General features: G+C 41.1%; 2 protein-coding genes across 2 annotated transcripts in view; both read left to right on the top strand.

Moving 5' to 3' along the window:
* Positions 1-4,405, top strand: part of scara5 (scavenger receptor class A, member 5 (putative)) — a gene marked incomplete at its 3' end in the record, with an annotated part of 103,099 nt that extends 98,694 nt beyond the window's left edge. Inside the window, exon 11 of the mRNA XM_084001326.1 lies at positions 4,272-4,405. Within this exon, the coding sequence (XP_083857452.1) occupies positions 4,272-4,405 (134 nt within the window). The remainder of the gene's footprint in view (positions 1-4,271) is intronic.
* An 8,301-nt stretch (positions 4,406-12,706) lies between these two features.
* On the top strand, positions 12,707-22,311 carry pbk (PDZ binding kinase; the record flags this gene model as incomplete). The annotated part of the gene is made up of 7 exons (XM_084000222.1): positions 12,707-12,713; positions 15,614-15,782; positions 17,044-17,183; positions 17,339-17,508; positions 18,058-18,187; positions 19,956-20,153; positions 21,828-22,311. The coding sequence occupies 7 exons, from the start codon at positions 12,707-12,709 to the stop codon at positions 22,043-22,045; spliced, it is 1,032 nt and encodes a 343-aa protein (XP_083856348.1). The 3' UTR covers positions 22,046-22,311.
* Between the last annotated feature and the right edge of the window lie 363 nt (positions 22,312-22,674).

Genomic DNA, 22,674 nt, shown 5'->3' on the forward strand with positions numbered 1-22,674 from the left:
GATACAGCTCGTCAAAATGAATTTAAAAAGCCTTAAACAACCAAGAGGTCGCTTAGTACGTTCAAAATGTTCAGTTTCTCTCCGCTCATCAGTCTGGGTCTATACTCGTGTGCCCTTCAGTTGCCTATTTGAGTCAAAAGGAGCTGCACTAATTCCTCAGTGTTTTTGTTTGAGCTGCACCAACGTCTGAGCTGCCTCCTGGGCTCACTGTTCTCCGAGGAGTCCAACTCAATGACATCGTAGTCTGCTCTGCAAAGGTGAGCATCGACTTGTATTTCCCATAACCAGGAGCGAAACACCAGAGTTTGTCTGACCTCATAATCAGTGAGGAGACGCAGACGTCAACCCTCCAGGAGAATCGGATACTGTTGGATAGAAAAAAGTCGACTTTTACAAAACCCAGAACTGATTTTCTGCAGACCAGCTTCTTCTTTTTTCTTTTTTTTTTTTTCTTTCGTTAAGCCTCATTTGCAAACAGACTCAACAACAGAGTCTTAATCCTCCTCCTCGTTGTCCTGAAACTGAGGAAACTCTTGTCTAAACTGTGTCTGGGTGTGACCCTCCAATCACGGTGATTTAGTGACTCAACACTGTGTTTGTGCGAAGTGTCACGAACGTGGCATCGTGAAACCTCGGGCCTGTGAGATCCAGAGTAAACGGTTTTAAGCTCTTGTGAAGCAGAACAGCTGCTGCTCATGTACAACAACGCTGTACCTCTGAATCCATATGGACACGTGTGTGACGTTTCACGCTGCTTTTAAATCCGTTAAATCCGCAGCCTGTGCCTCTTTGTTATGTACTGTAACATCTGGGATCGGAAGTAGGTGGTTTTGGTGATTTTTGCTTCTTTTATTCAGATATCGGCCTTTAAAGAGGAACTATACAGGATTTTAACCTCAACTATGCTACATTTTTACCTTAATTAAACAGATTTGGAGTAATTGTGAAGGTTAAATAAATGATTTTAACTTGTTACAGGGAGAATGGAGGCTCTCTGCCTTCCTCGTAGCGTCTCTTGGCTGAAAACCAACCTTGTAAAATCACATAACCTGTAATCTCTTGTTTATGACAGATTAAACTACACAAATATACACACTGTAACATCGTATATGATAAATAACGTTATCCACTGCTCCATAGATTGATTTCTCGCCGGCTTCGTTGAAAACAAATGCACATGGTCGAGAGGAGGGTTAGCAAAACAGAGGAAAAGCGACCAGATTTGCATATTTCCCCTTTAAATGCAACGTTTTGGGACAAATGATGCAGAAATATGAGGCAGGTTTTGTTGCAGAAGAACAAGAGAAAGAAGAAGAGTCCTTCCTCTTTCTCTTCCTGGGGGTTTCTCAGCCAAGAGTCCAGGGGCGAGGGTGTGTCACATGTCCTGCCAGTTTTTTCTTTTCTTTTCAAGCTGATTCTGGATTTTGGTTATGAAAACAGAACTGACCTAAATTTTTATTTCACCAGAGAGTTTGTGTCCAACGATGATCTAAAGTCATCAAATCTTTTATACTGAGATTTTCTTTTTATGTGTTGCTGCTCCACTTGAGCTTTGAAAGAGTAAAAAACACAGAAACAAGCCAAAAAAAAAGAAAAAAGAAAGAAACTGGCAGCACCAGGTCTCTAAACCCGGGCCGTGTCCACACTTATTTCATGCAGCACATGTTCCAAATGTAAAAAGACAAAGTGGCGGTGCCATCGGGCCGGTGCTGCACCAAGAGCTACACTTTTTCTTTTTTTTTCTCGCTACCGACTGGGACTGGGATTTATTTTGGACGGATCTTTGAAAAAGCTTTCTTCCTCCAACACGACATAAAACACATCGAGGAAGGAAACGGGGTCTAATACGGTCCCAATGAGAGGTTTTGGAAAACGTTTGACGGCGCTGTATGTGGTCTGTTTCACTTGAGCTGTGAATTGTGAAAGAAAAGTATGAAAATAAATTATGAAGCTGATGAAGCTTGAAAAGTAGAAATAACTTTTGATTTTGATTCATATTCAAGGCTCAAACCTGTCAATGAACTGACGACAGTGATGAAGTGGTGATGTCTCTTCTTCCCTCGGAGGTGAAGACCAACACTAAATCACATGGAGCAGCTGCACTTTGAGGATGAAACACATCTTTTTTTTCAGTCTTTATTAATCATTTTTGTCTTTTTAGATTTATGAAGTGAAAGAGAGTCTTGTTTTGTCTGATCAACGATCCAAAACCTAGAAATGTGGAATTAACTTCCATGTAAATACGACAGAAAAGCATCAAACTCTCAGATTTGAGAAGCTGCAGCCACTAAATGTTTGAGAATTCTGCTTATTTGTCAATCATTTCATTCTTTGTAGACTTTTCGCACCTTTTTATTGTTGTTTTTTCATCTTTTCTGACCTATTTCTTGCTGTTTTTTCTTTCTTTTGCTGTCGTTTCACTGCTTTTCTCACAAGAAATCCAAACAGAAGCTCTGATCTCCTTCAGTATTCTTGATCCAAATTCCCAACTGCACCACCACCACCGCCACCCTCTGACTCTGGTGGGACGGTCGGTGTCCAATCAGACCCCCTCCCCCCCTCTGCCCCCCCTCTGGTGCTTCGGTGATGCTGACAGCTCCACATACACCTGAGGGATTAACAGCTGTGATTTAGAGCCGAGCGACGGAGACGACAGCTTCTATCTCCGCACTTACAAGGCTCCAGATGCTGCTTTAAAGGCCTCACATGCGACTCAGCTTCTCTCTCTCTTCTCTTACCTACAGGACATAAACCCCTTTTAGCTCTGACTCCTTTAAAGTGGAGAATCAGCATGTGAGTGCAACCAAATGTCTTGCTCTTATTCCCTCGCAGCTGAGTGGTTTCTCCTTCGAGCATCTGAAAACTGTTGCAAAACCGAAGTGTATACAGGACTCCAGTGATTCTGCTTTTTACAAACAGGAACTAAAGTTTATTGCGAAAAACAATACAGCCAAAGAAGTCTCTGCTTACCAGCTGGGAATGCGTTTTTTATCACCGGATATGATATTATCTGATCAACAATTCTGCGAGGAAGAAGCACAGAGAGTATACTCGGAGCCGTGTCTCGGCCTGAAGGCTCGAACCCTTCAGTCCTAATGATGAACTGTGGTGTGATATCAGGTTGTGACACCGTTTGGCCCCGAAACCTTGAAAACATCTTAAAACTCTGGCTTCAAATCCTCGACGAGTCAATCCAGTGTCACAAGCTCATCGTCTGTTTCAAAGAGCAGCTGAAAAAGCTTCATTACTTTGGTTAATTAATGATGACATCCACTTTTACATCCCACAACAAGAAGAGCGACGTCAGGATTCATCAGTGGGTTCAGGATGTGGTGTTTATTTTGTGTTTTTTAAGTTTAAGAGTTTATCTAGTTTATGATTCACTGTGTGATGATTAAATAAAAAACTCCACGTATCTCTTCGGCTCCGGTTACATCGTTTCGACTGCGTGCATGAGCGCAGACGAGTCAAAGTGATGCCTTGACGAGCCATCAGAGAGAGAGAGGGAGGGGGGAGGGGAGAGAGGGCGGAGCTTGGATGGCTGCTGTTAAAGTCCAGATGTGACTTCTTTATTTTTTATCTATCTATTTATTTCTTATTCTATTTCCCAATAAATGCTTGTGATTGATTATCTTTTAAAATGATAAAAATGCCTTTTAGTTCAGATTGATCACATTTCACCTATCTGCACATGTAGGCTACTGCACCGCTGGATCGCAGCACCTTTTTGTCTCAGAAAGTGAATTTGTGAACCTGTTTGCACGTGTTTTTTAAGAGAAAGGCGGGAAAAGAGGTGAAAAACAAACAAAAAAAGGTAGAAACATTTTTTTTTTTAAAGAAAACATGAGAATAGCAAGCTCTCAGATCAATCTAGCAAACTTATGAACCACCAGCGGAGCTTAAAGCAGAAGTAAGTGGAATATTTGTGTTAATATAAGTCATAAATAGTTATATCTTCCGACAGCAATCACTTATATAGAGTGCTTGGTCTGAAACACGGGTCTGTCAGTCACTCTGCTCTGCTGTAAGCCGAGGAGAAAACTTTCCTTGTATCCTACAACCTTTATCCAATGAGGAGAGAGAACAGCATAAAGGGGCGGGCCTCTCTGTGTGCAGCCAAGGGATGCGCGTGAATGTGGTGACGTAGGGACGAGGGCGGGGACTGCTAACTCCATCGGCTGACAGGAAGTTACAGCAGCCAAAACGACCAGATCGCTTACTTCTGCTTTAAATTGTCCATTCTTGTAACCTTCTCCATCTTCCTGTTGCAGGAACCGGTCTGATCTGGATGGACGACGTGGCGTGCGCGGGGACCGAGGACACCATCCACCAGTGTAACTTCTCCGGCTGGGGCAAAACCAACTGCGGCCACGTGGAGGACGCCGGCGTGACCTGCAGCGTCTGACCAGACACCTCAGCATCCTGGTCCTGCTGCAGCGGCCGAGCATCTCCTCCTCCTTTTCCTCCTCCTTCTCCTCCTCCTTCTCCACGAACGGCGCCTTGAACTTTTAAAAAAGAAGGAAAAAAAAAAGTGTAACAACATTGTTTTTTTTTAAGAAGTTCACCACTAAACGTGTGAGCGTTTGAGCCACGAGACTGAAACCGTGGAGCTGATGAACCTGCACATATTTCTCTTTTAAAAGACTTTGAGAAGGACGATGATCGTTGTCGCGCGTCGGGTCTGAGTCACAGAGCTCCTCCATCTGCAACGAAGGGTCAGAGGTCACGTTTTATAGGAGCAGAGTGAAGTTGCCTGGGGGTCGGTTTGCCGTTTTGTGTGGAGTCAAACTGACCCGACAACTTAATCGTCATTTTTATCATCACCACCACCACCACCCGAGAGCCTTCGCTTGTCCAGCTGTCGTGCGGAGCTGAAACGGCACATAACGAGACTGACGAGACTGTGTCATCGATGAACTTTGAACTTGTTGTTTTGATTTTTGTTTTTTAGTTTTTTCCATTTACAGGCAGCTGCTCTTCTCAGTATTATGTAGGAATGGCTTTTGCTAAGCATACCACAGTGTTGCCTTAATCGTACAGTATCTATCATGTAGCGTTCGCTCAGTAAGCGTCCATTTGGTGATTTGCAGAGTTGAAATCTCATCAGTTATCGGCTCCTCTCAGTCTTTTATAGACGTGTGTCCCACAATTTCACCGTTTGCTGCTCTCATGTCGTCATTTTTGGCCACAACAAGCGGTTTGTTTTCACCGAGAAAGCCCCTAAAAACACTCACTGTAGCTACAGCACCTGACCGGCAGACAGAGAGCAGCTGGTGAACATCGTGGAGCACTGAGCGGCTGAAGAGCCAGATATTTTCCTCAGGAGACAGGAGAGTGGATATTGGATTTACATTCATCAGATGGGGAGAAACCTGACTCCCAATAAATGGTAATGTTGCTCTGTGACTGCTCCGATGTGTAAATACGCAACTGCACATGGCCCCAAAGTTTAAAAAAAACAACCTCATCCGTTATTGCAACATTTTATTTTGCTCAAAGTGAAGTTTTGTTTACGCTCCTTCTTTCCTCACTTAAACAGCTGAGGTGCAAATTCAGGTTTTTAGAAACACAGGTTAGGACCAAGACTGTGGATCTCACATGTGCACGATACAAACAAAACAGGACCCACTCATTAAAATGTTGCTCCACAGCACAGCTAGTGGTAAAAAAAAAACTCAAAATATTTGATTGTGTTTGATTGCAAATAAATCAAACATTTTTATTTGTGCAAATCGCACACTAAAGGGTTATTTTTAGGCATTTAATAATTGTCAAATATGCTGTGTAATGCAAATGTAACTTTATTACACATGACCCAAAAATAATGGCACATACTGTATTTTCCAGACACCCTCGAAGGCCTCGCTGCATTTGACATAAAACTTGATTAAAGCTACGAGTCAGGCCAAAAGCCCAGTTTAACAGAATGTGTGTTAATCACATAGAAAGAAATAGTGGTGTTAATGGTGTAATCTGCGTTAACACATTATTATCGCATTAACTTTGACAGCTCTCATTATTACGCAAATCTGCTGATTTATGTCGGTCTCATTGTTTCAGCCTGTGATGAACTCGCAGAGCGGCTACAAGAAGAAGACTGAAAAATTGGATTTATAATCATCAGGTGGGCTATAACACGTCTTCAGATGAAAGGCTAACGACGCTCCGATGTGTAAACGACTTTAAACTTTAACAGCTTCATAAAGAGAAGATGATGAGGTTGTTTTTTCTCGACACGTCCACATCTTTTTAACCTGCAAATCACCAAGTCGGTGCCGCTTACTGTTATGAAAGGGGGGTAACAAAAATAAATAATGATAAAAAAAATCTGCATCTAACAGATTTTTGGAAGCAGTTAACAGACACTTGAGTTGACAGATGAAGCAATTATAAAGAAGAGAGAACAGATGAGTATAAACAGATGGATGCATGGACGCCTGCCCTGCACAATTTATAACAGTGGGTCTGTCAGTGTTTACTGCCAAAACTCGGGTTGTTGCAGCACTAACACACACACACACACACACACACATACATGCACCAAACCAACCATAACATAGAAGCTTTTTCTTTCTTTCTGAGTTTTATTCCTCTCTCAGGGGGGTTTAATCTTTATAGCTGCTCTCAAATCCAAAAAGGCTGGTACTGTACCTCCCAAGTGTCCTGGCTCAGAGAATCCACCAAGGCCGCGGGATAAAATATACACATATATAGGAACCTGTCTCTTTCTCCCCCCGGTCGGTCGTGTTTTATATTGGAAGAGCATGAGGGAGGAAAAACATTTTTAGTGCATCTTAAAATTTGGCAAACTACAGTACGACGAGTCTGAAACGTCTCCCCCATGGGCTGTAGTTGAATTCCCTTTGCTTCCATAATCTGCAGTGAAACCCCGTCCCGTGTAAGCTGTCCCACTTAAAACAAATCCCAAAGAGTCTGGCCCACTAACTTTCTTCTTTTTTTATGAAATCGAATCTGCAAAGATGATGATGATTGAATTTTCATGTCCAAGTGAGAGAAAGGGAGAGAGAGAAGGAGAGAGAGGGAGAGGAACGTTTTGGATATAAATTTTGACTTCTCATGGCACCGCAGCCAGAAATGACTTTTTCTATGTGTGTAAAAAAAAGCGCCTGTGTGTCGGCCGACGTCGTTTCTGTTTCAAAACCAACCACGACGCTGCCACAGAGGGAGACAAATTGTTAAAAGTAGAGTCGGGGTGGGGGTGGGGGTGGGGGTGGGGGGGTAGCAGAGGGAAAATGAGGTGAGAAACCAGACTCAATTGACTCTAAATGATAAAAAAAAAAAACTGCAGCAGCAACAGCAGAGGAGGGAATTGTGGGTAACATGTTTTCCTTGTGTATCATAATAGATGATCGGATGAGTCACTCAGCTGCTCGTTCAAAACAAAAAAATCATGTGATGAAGTCACTTCTGGTTCAGAAAACTGTGATGTCTGCATCACCGCACTGTTTTATGTTTTATTTCATGCACAGTTAAAACTCTAATACCCAGTAATGATGCGGATTGATGACTCTTTTGGCCACCAGGAAGCTAATTACTAGTCATCACCCTTAATGCTGACAGCTGGGACTTAATGACACCAACACTATGGTATGTGACTGTTTGAACAATCCCAGTTGAATGTTGCATATTATAGCCATTGAAAGTATTAGTGAATGAATCAATAAGGGCTTCAGCTTCTCCGATTGTGAAGATGTCCTGTTTTTATTTGTCTCATGTGATCATAAACTGAATATTAGGATGTTAGGATTAAAAGAAAGAACGTGTTTCACTGTTTTATAGACCAAATGTTTGAGATATTAAATGAGAAAATGACAGTCAGTTACAAAAACAATCACTAGCTGCAGCCTTAAAGCACCTGTATGTCTTGATATATGTGGAGCCAATGTCTTGAAAACTTTGATCAATTAACCCACTATGCAATTGTTAGTGAGCCAGCGATTCACTGATCCACCAGCAGAGGGCGCTGCTAGAGGACGGTGGTGCTAACTAACTAACATGAGGTGTTTTTCCACTTGACCTCAAGGTCGACTCCTCTGGTTTCAGTTTCAGGTCATCCAGTCACTTCAGTTTTAGTCAGTCCTGTTGTATGAGGAACCAGAGATACTAGAAGGAGTTGTACTGACTCGTAGGAATGTGGTAGATAGTTACCTTGTTGACTTGTGACGATGCTACTACATGTACAATCACGTGGTCGGATCTTGGAAGGAGGATGGATCTCACGTTGGGGATTGGTTAGGGGTCACTGCTGAAGCCACTTTGCCCCAATGGAGTTTGAATCTAAGCAGCAAGGCTCTTGGGTCCTGGCTCACCTCGTCCTCCTTTGTGTATCGTCTCCATCTTCTATAGTCACTTTAGCCGTTTTCCCACTAAAATTAGCGGGTCGACGCGGGTTTTTTAAACGCGGGTCGACCCGCTAACAATCGGCATTTGGCCCCTTTCCCATTGACCAAAATGAGCCGAGTCTGACCCCCCGCTGAGGGATCAGACAGAGCATAAACCAGTCGCTCCGCTCTCATCCGCGGTGCAAGAGACACACACAGTCATGCCACAGCCGCCCGCCGCGGAGTGTCCGTCCGCCGAGGCAGACTCTCTGGCTGGCTGACCTGGAGCACCAGGACCGCGGAGGACAGAGAGTCTGCTGCGGCCGGATGACGGACCTCCGCAGCACAACACGTCAGTTAAACAGACTGTCGCTTCTTTTCTTTTCTTTTTTTCTATCGTTTTTGGTCAGTGTTCTCTGATCTTTTGATCCCAGTCTCGGATGAGAGCAGAGCGGAGCAGAGCTTTGTTTTGGTACGTGATATGAGACGCGACCGGCGCGATGACGTAGCGTCACGTAACGTTCAGTGTCATCACGTAAATTAGCGGGTTGACGCGGGTCTGGCGTTCCCACTGCAAGCCGTTCGGAGCCGAGCCGATTAAAGGAGATTTTAACCCGCGTCGCTTGCCGAGTCGTTTGACCCGCGTCGACGCGGGTCGACGCGGCTCGGTGCGCCTTTCCCACTGCCACCAAAAGCCGATTGTTAGCGGGTTTAAACGGGTTTTTTGGCCAGTGGGAAAGGGGTATAAGTTTGGTTTTAAAGGTCATCAGGTGGAGGAAGCAGATAGGCAGTTATTGGCCTTATAGGTGTGTTGAGATGAAGTTTGTCCGAACCTTTGATAGATACTAAACAAACTTTCTCAATCTCAAAGCTGTGGAGGTGGTGACACCTTTCTTGTCAGGATTTAAATGGAAATATCACTGTTTGAAGGCTCTTTAACATATATTTGGGCGTTTGTCCTTCCTTCTGGCCCCTAAAATGTAAGAATTTACAAATAGAAATCAGTAATTTTCAGGCTCCCTAGGCTGAAAACCATGTGGTTTTACGAGCTGTTCCCTCAGTTGTCTGACAATGATGTCATTAGTTTTCAAATTTGCATAATACCCCCCCTACCTGTGAGTATAGGTACCAGTAAAGAGGGGGCGGGGTGAGCAGTGGCTAATTTGCGTATAAAGGCACTGAAACCAGCCGTTCTGAACAGAGCAGATGAAAAGAGCTGTGATCCTTGGGGTATTTTGACCAAAGCATGTCACACACATGTCTTTAAGACACCTGGGAACTGTTTTAATTTGTGGAAAAGGGGCATAATATGTTTCCTTTAACGGCCTAGGACTATTCCACTTGTTTGTCCGTGGGCATCTCCATCGTCTGGTCGAACAAAACAAGCAGCAGCGACAAATCATCAAGGCCTCAATTTTATACTGTCCGATTCCAGTAATCACCAAAGTGACCTTCAATAAGACAAACACCTGAGTCACAGTGGTGACTGGCTGACGTGTCTCATGCAGCAACACTAATACTGTAGTTGCAGCTTTGTCGACCTTCCACTGCCTTTAAAGCTGCACCACCACCACCACGAGCGCCTTCAGGAGTCTTTGATCCACTTGTGTTTCTCGCTGTTAAGTGAGATCCCTGAAGTTACAGCAGCTGTTGAACGCTGTGTTCCCGCTATGGGCAGTACTGGTTTGCAGGAGGCCAGGGGGGGGAGTGGGGGGGGGGGGGGTTTGGATGTTAAACCGGCCTCTGATCAGACTCTCTCTGGGACCAACCTGTTGTTGCTTCCTCCGGGCCGAGCTGCAGCCTGTCAGATAACAGGAGCATAAAACTGTTGTGATGTGATTTCCTGATTGCAGCAGAGGTCCCTCTGACCTCAGATCAGTGCTCCGACCTCACGGGGTCAAATAACTCGAATGCTTTGACTTTGAAATGTAAAGCACCCCGATGCTGAAACCTTTTGAAAAACACATTGCTGAACCAAGTGCACTTAACCACTTAAATGTGCGTTTTCTTCCTGGAAAAGATGTTTTTTTCCTAATGTATACTTGGTTGTACTAAGACTTCTCTGTATGCAGCTTTGACATAATGGCTCTAAGCACTTACTGCATATACGTACATGTGTCTTTTACTTTTTATACATTGTGCTGGTCATAACACATATAAGGGCTATGGAGTTAACAGCGTACGTAACTCAAACATGATTATGTCAAGAAAATACATTTACTTTATGTTCTGTTGATTTTTGTACCACTAAAATGCTGTATATGCACTGCTGAAATAATAAAATGTAGATTTGTTTAAACAGGTGAACTCTGTTATTCCTGATAACATTGAACCAGGTAGCTTTTTTTTTCTCCTTTTTCTCTAACATGTCAACAGGTGAAGAGAGAGAGAGGAAGTTGAATTGGACATATATATGTGTGTGTGTGTGAGTTGCACACATGATCACAAGCAGTGACGCACGTGGACGTTTTGCACCACCAGTGTATGTGACCGGACTGACGGCTCTGAAGTGTAATTGCGAGTATGAATGTTTCCACATGTGAAGCGGATGTGGAGATGATTGTGCTGAGAAATTCACCTGATCTCCACCCAACAACACACATGGCTTCAGACTTTTCAGGTCGGCATGGTTTTGCTTATCCTGCAGGAAGGAAGGTAAGACTTTTTTATACTATTTTTTTATTTGATAGAGTAAAATGTTTAAAGGGATAGTGCACCCAAATTTCAAATTTCACTCACTATCTACTCACCCTCAGGTCGACTATAAGGGCTGGGAGAAGTTTCAGAGTCCTCCGTGCCTTCTCTGAGTTACAGCGGGGCTCCGTGCAGCACTGCATGTCCATATGACGGTAGCGAATGAGGTTCACTTTTCTTCGTCCAAAAAGACACAACAAAAAATATTCCAAATATCTCCACACAGCTCGTCTGTAATGTCTGTCTGTAATTTGCACTGACGCCGGCGCAAATCGCGCAAGATTTGGACGGACCAGGAAGAGCAGTGCTGGGAGCTTCCGCTACAAACAAGCTTAAAATATAGACTTATTTAATTTTTTTCGGAACAATTTCTCATGTCGGGGCTTCAATACAAGAGGGACATTACAGACGAGCACTATGGAGGGATTTTGATGTTTTTTGGTGTGTCTTTTTGGACGAAGAAAAGTGAACCCCATTCGCAACCGTCATATGGACATGCAGTGCTGCACGGAGCCCCACTGTAACTCAGAGAAGGCACGGATAACTCTTTTTATTTTGGGTGAACTATCCCTTTAAGGCATGCATGTGAAGTGAAATCCTGTTGCACACATGTGCAGGTAGTTGATGTTTTTGGTTTGATGGGTTTCTGATGTTCGCTGGGGTGAGAAGTTGAAGCAGTGTGAGTGTGTTAACCTGCTTGGGGTTTAGGTCTCTTTGTACCAATTAGGGAAAAATCTTAATGTTTTATATTTGACAGTCGCTTCATTCAGAGGCTCTGGCTCTGACTCAGTCTCCTCCTGACCTACACCCAGCAGTAGGCCCGTTAGGTCATCCATCCATAACATGCAACAATATTTGTGATGGTCCACTTCCAACTTTCGAGTCTTTTCGTGGTGCAGCAGCCTGACGTTGTTCCCTCTGTGATGTTAATAAGAAATGGCTTTCCCCAGTTCAGTGTGAAGGAACTCGACTTCATCCAGCACCTTTTTTTTTTTTTACATGAACGCAGTCACTGTGAGCCCAGGTCCTGTTGCCCCCCCTCTTCTACCCCCTCTACCCCCACAGGAGCCGTCCACCTCACTCAATGTTCTTCTAACTGGATGGAGGTAAATCCCTGCAGCAGTGTGGAAACACTGAGAGCAGAGGAGTGGAGACTCCTACAGCACTCACAATATATGAGGAGCTTTAGACATGCACAATACACTGATTCAGTTTTGTTATAATGTATTAGTATGTTTGTGGCTCAAAACATGTCTGTAAATATCTGATTTGTTGTTCTTTTACCTTGTTTTAAACACATGCTCTATCTCACATATCAACTAAACTTCAGTTTGTGCATTAAGGAATGAAACAAGACTTCTATTCTATCACCGCAGATTAAATGATGTCTTTTTATGTATAAGCATTTTACTTGAATGAATGTATAGCTCATTTTTGAACAACCTTCTTATAATATTTTTGCATATTGATTTGTTCTATTTTGGTTGAGTCTCATATTGTCTTTTTTACCATGTTTTATCTTTTGTATAATCTCACTGTGCTTCTTAGATTTCTGTGGTCTTTCATTGTTTCTGTATGTTTCTCGTCTGTGAAGCAGTTCCCTTTTTAACCAGGCAAAATCTCTCCCATGGGAGACAAAACAAAAGAAGTTTGACTTTGACTTATTCGATATGGCAGGTGAGTGTTTATTTTTCTATAATGAAATGGTCCTTTAATTGAGAATGGAAATTCATGTCTTGACCTTTTGGGGGAAAAAGCTGCTCACAGCACAGCCTTACTTATAGGTCCCTTAAGCTGTTCTGGGGCTTTCAGTTATATCACATGATCTTCTGAAGTCGACTGCCACTTTTCCAAGATTGAGAGTAAAACTTTGGACCTCAGCTTTTCAGCCGATGTGTTTAAGAGCTCGTTAAAATGCACATGAAGTGCTACCAAACGGCCTTGATGGAAAGAAAGTTAAATCTTGCTTCTGTAAATCAATGGCCATCCTTAATGTTTACTACATGTTAGCATGTTATAACAACAACAAACAGAAAACACACAGTCATGTGCACAGAAAAACAAGTTAAATATTCATAAATCTGCTTTAAATTGTATGAAACACAAAGGGGTTGATATAAACACAACATTCCTCCTCTTTTTGTACTTGAGTCATTGCATGAAATTATAATATCTGCCCTTTGTTCATTCTCTCTGGATGTTTCTCTGTGGTTTAACCAGAGAGTAACTCATCCTTATTCTATAAAGTGCACCACAACATGTGCTCATGTGTTCAAATATGAGCTCATTCCCCTTCAGGGAGAACAAGAGATGGGGAGAAGAGGGAGAGAGAGAAAGCAATGGTCCCAGTCTTTCCTTCCACGTCCATTTGTCATCAGACCACATTCCTGCTCCTCTTCCTCATAATGGACCGGTTCTCCCTGCACACAATGAGGAGACTGGGCTGAACATCTGCAGTGTGTGAAGGAGATGAAACAAAAATGGGATCATGAAGAGTCGAGGTCGAGGTCGGCTGCACCGTCACCAGCGAGGAAATTCTTTCAGACAATTCACCGATGTTATAGAGAGAGAGGGAGAGAGGACAGACACATGCGGTGATTGAAATGACACAAATCTCCTGTTAACTCGCTCTCACCGCCCCCACATGTGCAACTGGGGGGCTTTAAATCATCCCTGGCATCTATGACAATGGATTAAAATGGTTTTTATAGAAAAAAACACACAGTGCAACACAACTGTCCTGTTGAGGAATGTAGTGGAATAATCTTTTCTTATCAACTTGTATTAATTTAACATTAGGCCTAATTCAACTTAGATTCTATACTTTCTTTAAAACTTGAGTTGTTGTTGTTGCTTGAGGTCTTTCAATTTTAAGTCATATTTTGAATACATTAACCTCTAGTTGCAGTTAGAGTTCACTACATGTTTAATTTAGCTATTTGTCCTGGAGCCTCATAAGAACTGTGTAGTGATTGATTGATTTATTATGTGATTGATCTCCTGAATAACTGATAATGATTTGTTGGTACCTATTGTTGGTTGATATGCAGTCATTGATGAAAATGTATCGAACTTCAAACCTATGATGACAAATATGACAACAATTCAACAGGAATACACCTGCACCTGCATGAACAGTTTGTTTTTTATAACGTGACTGACCTCAGGTGGTGAAACAGCTGCACTACAACTGTAATCGAGTTGTTTTGAAAATTATTTGGTGTCCTATAACTAACTATATATTATTTAAATCTGTTCACACAGTTATCAATAAGCATGTTCGTAAAGAAACGGTTCCATCTGTAGTTTGTGCCATGTTGTAGTCTTTTGCAAACGATTCGCGCTCGGTTTGTCCTTCGGCGCACTCCGTCCTGTCTGCGTGCTCGACGACGTCACAGTCTATGCGTCACGTCAGTTTGAACGTTCGGCGCGCGGAGCAACAGCGAAAGTTGTGTTGTGATAGACAGAAAAAAAGTAGGTAAATGTTCACTTTGTCGACTAAATAATACATTTATCTCACTCTAAACACAACAAATACGAGTTTAAACGCTTTGTTAACGTGTTAACTAAGGCAACTTGTTAGATTAATTAGCTTTAAGGCTAAATTTACCGTCGATCTAAACGTTGGGTGGTTGCTATGTCTCCGTTGGCTAAACTACGTCATTATAACAGGATTCATTCATAATTTTACGTTTTGTTGTAGTTTATAGAGAAATTCAACTTTATATACAAAGTAGAATATGGGATACATCAGATTTCAGTGCGGTTCATGTCATATTGAGCCAACATGACTTCCTTTTAATGACATAACGTTATCAACTTTTAGCGACTAACTTAAATCACAGCATACAGGGCTCCAGACTGTCCCTAAAATGAGACAGTGCAAGTAAAGTTTTCATCTACTTGCGCTTGTTCAACCTGTGGAAGCCCATTTCTGCATTTAATTACTTAAAATAATGAGATTCTAAGTCCAAATAATCAGATACTAATGACTTACTGACTCAAAACCATGAGGTAAGTCACATCATAACAAAATATATCAAATATAATGCAAAGTGCATGCGAGTTTGCTGTGTCTCAAAGCCACTCTACACGTTGAGTTTGTGCACAGGAATACAAATGACAAAATGTAGTCAAATAGTGCTGATTCTATGTGTTTTCTTGTATCTCATTATTTTGAGTTAGTTTGTCATTATTTTTTAGAAAATATTTCATCATCTTGAGTTATTAGATCTTTTTTTTCCATCAAGTGGTGGAAATGGGCTTCTTGTATCTGCCATTACATGTGTCAGGCCAAGGTGCATGAATGAAAAGTAAATGTACTATATATTTGTCTGCAAGTCGATTTCAGCCCCTAAACTTTATGTCTGTGCTTCTAAAATTTAAAGTTTTGGGCCACTGACTTTGTTCCTTGTAAAAAAAATAGTTAGTCTGGAGCCCTGGCATATTTCAGTTTACCTTCTTCAATAGTAGTTAAAGTGCTGCACACAGTAGAGTCGAGTGCATGTATTACCTGTATCCTTCCTGATATATCCTAATTGTCCCATTTTAACTGTGTTGTGTTTTAACTTTGACAGTAATGGCCTCCTTCGACACATCCGGTAGTGAGGGTGCATTCAAGACCCCGAAAACCACCCGAGTGAGGAGTGTGCTAAGCAGCGGAGGAACCCCCATCACCATCCCAGCCTCACCTTTCATGAAGAAGTTGGGCTGTGGGACCGGGGTCAATGTTTACCTCATGAACAGGTGATCAATCCTCTCTGATTAAACAATACATAATTAAATACTATTATAACTCCTAGCTGTAACGTGGCTTTGTCTGTAGGGAAATTCACGCACTATAAAATAAATGTTCAGCAAATTTTATTATGACAGTGGATGTTGTTTGGTTGTATTTAGAGCTGCACTGATTTGATTATCGCAGTTTGATCATGAAAATACTAGTAAGTAGTTGCAGCCCTGTTTAAGTGCATTTCCCTAGAAGAATACTGTGTAAATAATAGGGGTGTCACGATTTCGATTTTTTATCGAAATCGATCGAAATTACGTCACGATCTCGAGCATCGAAGTCAAAGAGAGGATCGACAATTTATCACCCAGCCCTGGTGGGCTACTGTCCCCCTCCTACCTGGGAAACAGGAGGGAGACACAGCTCTAACTACACAGCACCGACAAGCACTGAGAGCCGCATGTTGCAGAGACGTTATAAGATTTAAAAAAAAAAAAAAAACCCGCAAATAATAAGCCGACGAAAAGGTGCAACTTGCCACTTTTTGTCGATGTATTATTTGCGGGGGCTTTCGGGGGATCTGGTGACGGTGGAGGATCCGGGACTGATTGACTGTGGGCCACCACCAGTCTGATCAGGACCTGATCATCAGGTCCATGGCAGCACAGCAGCTGCAGCTCTGCCCCGCTGTCACATGACTCTCGCGTATCAGCGCAATCTCGTTTACATTACATTAAGCCGACATCAGGAGAATAATGAGACACGACGGTAAATTAATGAAAATAAAATTATGATAATGTACAGATATAAATATATTTGTTTCAAAACCATGGGGGCAATTTTGGCCCCTGGATCATGATTTTTGGGGGCATGTTACCTTTATATTGTAAAGAAATTATTTAAATGTGACCATTAGTGCCTAATGTGATACATTATGGAAATTGCATCACTTATATGTATCCCATCTTTTGAAATAAGATTTACTGTACAAAATGTGATGAATAAAACCAATGATCGTAGACTAGACTAGTCTGAAAATAGCATAGGCGTCTGTGCTGTAAGAAAAAGAAAAAAATCGAGAATCGAATCGAATCGTGACCCTAAAATCGAAAATCTAATCGAATCGAGGATTTGGAGAATCGTGACACCCCTAGTAAATAATGATTGAAAAAAGTAGTTTGATTAATATAGAAACATTTTTCTGGCTACTATTTATTTTAAATGATATTAAAACACTGCATCATAACAAAGTATTGTTGTACTGGATCCTCTTTTCAGGATGGAGAAGCTGAATGCGTCTCCCTGGGCTGTGAAGAAGATCAACAGTAGATGTGGGTCCAAGCAGGTGGCCGTTTACCAGGAGCGTCTGAACGAGGAGGCGAAGGTCCTGAAGGGAATCGATCACCCAAACATCGTCGGTAAGACACGGTTTTAATAGAGAAAGGGTGGTGGTTCGGCTTTAACGCAGAAAACTGAAACATGTCAGGATGTTTGTCCATGTGACAGCTGATTCATGACTTGTGTTACTTTCTGTGTTGTGAATTTTTCATGTCTTTAATATCCCAACGTCAAGGTTTCCGTGCCTTCACCACGGCCAAAGACGGCTCCAAGTGTCTGGCCATGGAGTACGGAGGAGAGCAGTCCCTCAACGACCTCATAGAGAAGAGGAACGCGGACGGACTCAAAGCTTTCCCCGCTGCCAACATAGAAAAAGTGGCGCTGCATGTGGCTCGAGGCCTCCAGGTAAACCATGACTCATCAGATCTTCTCAAACCGCAGCCTCATTAACATCCATAAAAACAGCTCACACACAAACTGGACATTTTAACCTTTATACTATGTTTTGAAATTTGATTTGTTTTCATGAAATAACTGAGCACATCCCCCATTTTTCAAATTCAGTCATTTCAAAATATAATCAATGTAATATAATAATAATAATATAATATATCAATACATTTTCCTGTTAATTGATCATCCTCCAGTGTCCCAAAGGTGAAAAATCTGTTGTCTGCCATGTGTTTGACTTGTTTTTGTTTCGAGGTTGAATACAGAATATTAAAACATAGGACTTACCTGACAAAGAAAGGGTCCCATACTATGACAGTTTCATTGATTAAAAAAAAAAATTAGGTTATTATTCATATATCAATTCAGCAAAGAATGAAACAATAAATTGCTTCATATTTGAAATGAATAAACAAAACAGAGACTAAATTTAATTTAATGTTGGTTTAATTTAAAAAACAAACACAGGAGTAACACTGAGGGTTTGTATTTTTCTCTCTGCAGTATCTCCACAACGAGAAGAAGCTGCTGCACGGCGACATGAAGTCCTGTAACGTGGTCATTAAAGGCGACTTTGAGACGGTCAAGATCTGTGACGTCGGTGTGTCTCTGCAGCTGGACGAGAACATGAGAGGTACGGACTGAAAACTGATTTTATTCCTTTTCTGCGTGTGGTCAAATGGACAAAAAAAACAGCTGGAAGTCTGAAGTTTGTTGAATTTAGTCCAAGGTCGTAGATATTTTGTCATAAAGTCAGAATAAATGCTGCTCCAGGCTGAATCTGATGAACTTCTATCAATATACTGTATAATACTTTAAAGATAAAGCATATTTTTTGAAGCTTCAGTCATTTCCTGGATCAGCTGGTTGTTTTTAGCAAACATGTCTGAGTGTAGAGTTTGTTTGAGAGCATGTTCAGTCGGGAGTGAATAAGAGGAGTGAGACGCAGGAACATCTGTGTTTGTTTTTGAAGATTTCTGACTTCAGTAGGAACAAATGAGCTCAGGACACACAGGGGGAGAGAGAAGTCAGAAACCATCAGCAGACAAATTAACACATTTGTTTCTGGTTTGTTTGACAGTGACAGAAAACAGATTCTTAATTTGAGTCAGACACTGTTAACATCAATACATCTGACCGGTTTAATGCTTTATATTTATATCTACTGATTCTTATTGTAATTCTTGGTCTTCAACTTATTCTTCATCATAAACTGGTCTTTTAATGCACATATTGTTTGTTCATCGTTTCCTATAAATAGCGATAATGAAAATTTGATCATATTTGTGTCATGAAATTCAGTGTTGTGTTTGTCTGAAGCAGCATAGATCTATAAAGGTGTGATTGATCAATCAATCAATCATATATTTATTGCAGACTCATGGTCCATTAGAAGAAAAGAAAAGTACAATACATATAATATATGAGTGTATGTAAAGTGATGAGCCCTGTCAAAGACAAATTTCTGCTACCCTTTGGGGCAGACAATAAAGAAATCTATCTATTTATCTATCTATCTATCTATCTATCTATCTATCTATCTATCTATCTATCTATCTATCTATCTATCTATCTATCTATCTATCTATCTATCTATCTATCTATCTATCTATCTATCTATCTATCTATCTATCATACAAAACAAAAAGACACAGATTACTAAAATAATACAATAAAATGTATAAATAATTTAAAAACAAGTAAGATTTTTAGATATCTATGTCATCCATTCTAACAATGTGTGATCAATCAGTGACTATTCTGATGATGACTGACATGTTTTCCAGTAACAGTCGCTGGTTTCGGCCTTGTGTTGCTGCTGGTTCGTGTTTTGGCCGTGAACAGTGACCTGGATATTTGGAATATTTTGGATTTTGTGTTGTCGGTCCAACAAAACAAAGAATCTGATGATGTTATGTTACCTTGTTCTCTGCAGGAGACTGACGTTCCCAGTTCTCTGATGTGTTGAAGATCAAACACTAATGGAGAGAATAATCTGTGTGTGTGTGTGTGTGTGTGTACAAGTGGGATTAATCATGGATTAAAGCTCCGAGCTGGCAGAGAAAGTTTGGACAGCGACGAGTGTTTACAGCAGCTGATTTACTTTGTTTCTCTGCCCGGGCAGAAACATAAATTCTTCCGTCTTTCACGCTCAGTCTGGTCTCGTACGTACGTACATGTCATGTCAGCTGCTGGGGTCTCTCCCATCCGCTTTAATTTACGCTAATTGCAAACTTCTGGATCTTTCTTTGTAGCTACAGGACTGAAGATCACAGGCTTTATTTTTATTTTATTTTATTTAGAAGTAATGTGATTTCAGACCTGCTGAATGTTTGTTTTGTATTGAGATTGTTCTCTCCAGTCTAAATCTCCGTTAAAGATGTTTCTCTTTCTCTCCTCAGTGTCGGACCCGAAGGCGGTCTACATCGGCACGGAGCCGTGGAAGCCGAAGGAGACTCTGGACGAGGGAGGAGAGATCAGCGACAAGGCCGACATCTACGCCTACGGCCTGACGCTGTGGGAGATGATGACGCTGGCCATGCCGCACCTGGAGATGCTGGACTTTAATGACGACGGTGAGGAAGATGAGGAAGATGAAGGTGAGAATCAGCAGCAGTGTTGTGTTGTCACATTGAATGAATGAATGAATGAATGAATGAATGAATGAATGAATGAATGAATGAATGAATGAATGAATGAAGGCTTTATTTCAAACATGTGAGTAATATACTATAACACATTTAAAGCACTTTAGTCAATACAATTTTGCATGTTTGAAAAGGAGTAGAAAGAAGCAGCTTGTTTAGTCCAACCCCTTCTCCACTTAGTAGTTTAGTACTTGTATTTGCCGACTTCCTGTGTGTCCGGTTTCTTTTTTTTCTTTTTTTTATATATATTACATACTCGTCTCAACAATAAAAAAATAATTTAAAAAAATAACAAGTACATAAACAAAATGTGAGAACCCTAGTGTTCACATTTACATTTACTTGATGAAACCATAAGTTCAACAGGGTTCCCACGTGTCCTGGAAAACCTGGAAAATGGTTGACTAATTTTCCAATCATGGAAAACACATGGAAAATGAAAAAAAAAAAATGTCCTGGAAAAGCTTGAGTTGTCCTGGAAAATTATTTATTACATCATGACATCAGCACCCAGAGCTCTGTTTGGCTTTTTCAGACCCCACTAGAGATTTCCAGAAAACTAGCAACTTTGAGTGTTACCTTACCACCAGTATTAGACCACAAGCGTGAGGATTTTCATTCCCGTAACCGTAGGATCCTTTTCTCCTCTGCTGAGCGACAGATAGAGGAGCAGCACAGAGCTGTTTGGGGTGTGGTTTAAAAACAAAAACAGCATGTTTGTGTTGTTCTATGATACATTTGTCATAATTTCTAAGCATGTAAGAGATTATTTCATAGATAAATTGGAGCCATGGCCATGCACATGTTTAAATCAGAGAGAGAGAGAGGAATGAACATAGAAACAATCCTTGTAAATCTAAAAAAAAAAAAAAAAGGTACAACTGTGGGAAAAGAACACTTCTCCAAAGCATGAACGATGTTGCCTTGGGATGTATTATGGCATAATAACATGTCTGTCAGACTGTAGCAGCTGAAAATGTCCTGGAAAATGATTTCAAGAAAAGTGTGGGAATCATGTTCAGTAACTGATCATTTGATGGACAGGGAGTTAATGTGCAGCTGTTTTAATCATCAATGTAGTTCATCTCTTTAATGTTTGAAGAAAAACTCTCTACCTCTTGTTTTGTTTGTTCCAGCCTCTCAAATATTACATGTTGTTTGATTATTTTGTATTTGGGCTGTTTAGAAAAAACAAAAAGTCGGACCCAATGTTTTTTGGTTTGTTTTATTTCCTACACCAATTGAATGACTGAGAAAATTACAGGCAGACTAATTTATGAATAAAATGACTGTCATTTATTGCTCTTGCTGTACTATTCATGTGAGAGCTACAGGTCGAAATAAGATGTTGAGTGTGACAAAATGTAAATTGAATGAGAGTGAACCCTAAACTGCAGCTAGATAAATTTATGGCATTTGTTTCTTGACTCTGAGACATAAAAAAAATATTGTTTTTTGGACTTTAAATGCAGTTTAAGTATAACAGGGATAAACAAGAACAAAATAAGTTAAGTGGTTTCTGATATTTCCTTTTAATTTACCTTTACCTTTACTTTCAGGATTCACAAGTTTAAAAAAAAGTTCGAAACCAGTTTGATCAAACCTGTCACTCTGTTTGTGTTACAGATGGCTTTGACGAGGACGCCTACTACGAGAAGTTGGGGACGCGGCCGCCGCTGGACGCCGAGGCGCTGGGCGGCTCGTACCAGAGGATGGTGGAGCTCTTCTGCCTGTGCACGGAGGAAAACGCCAAGAACAGGCCGTCGGCCGCTCAGATCGTCCAGGCGTTAGAGAGCAACGCCCCGCTGGAGAAGAAACCCGCTGAGGTGATCGTCATCGACTGATCCTGTGTCTTCATCGTTACAGCTGCAGGTTTTTTGTTCTCATTTGGAAACAGAAACAACCTCAGGGCTTAAAACTGTTATTATTATTATGAGGAAACAGCTGAGTCACTGGTGAAAGTGTCTGAAAGTGACTGTAGCGACAGGCCATAATCTCTTTACTGTACATGTGTATGTGTTGTGCCTTCTCTCTGTCCATGTTTACTATCTCTGTCTCTTCAAGTTTGTCCTCAATATCTCTGTGGCTTTTTCACCTTTAATCTTTTATATACGTCAAACTTTCATTTGTTACTAAACTGATCTAAAATCCCACAATAATCTGTTTTTCTTTTTCTTTTTTAAAATGTCTTTCATGTTCTGTTTCACTGAGGTTTCCGTGGCCTTGGTATTAAAGCTGTAAACATACAAAACAACCTCCATCTGTTCAATTTGTTCTACAGCTTTTGATCATAATCACATGGTTTTCTTCAGCAGATAAAGTTTACACAGTTGTCATGATTGAAGTTGTAGATGCTCAAACTTCTGCATGAAGATCACATGACACAGCTGGGAAAAAAAAGTTAGTGAGTCCTTTAATTGTTACGTCCATTGTCATTTCTATGTATAGTGGACTAAATACAACTTAAAGGAAT

This window comes from Trachurus trachurus (genome assembly GCF_905171665.1).
Source record: "Trachurus trachurus genome assembly, chromosome: 24".
Classification (NCBI taxonomy): Eukaryota; Metazoa; Chordata; class Actinopteri; order Carangiformes; family Carangidae; genus Trachurus; species Trachurus trachurus.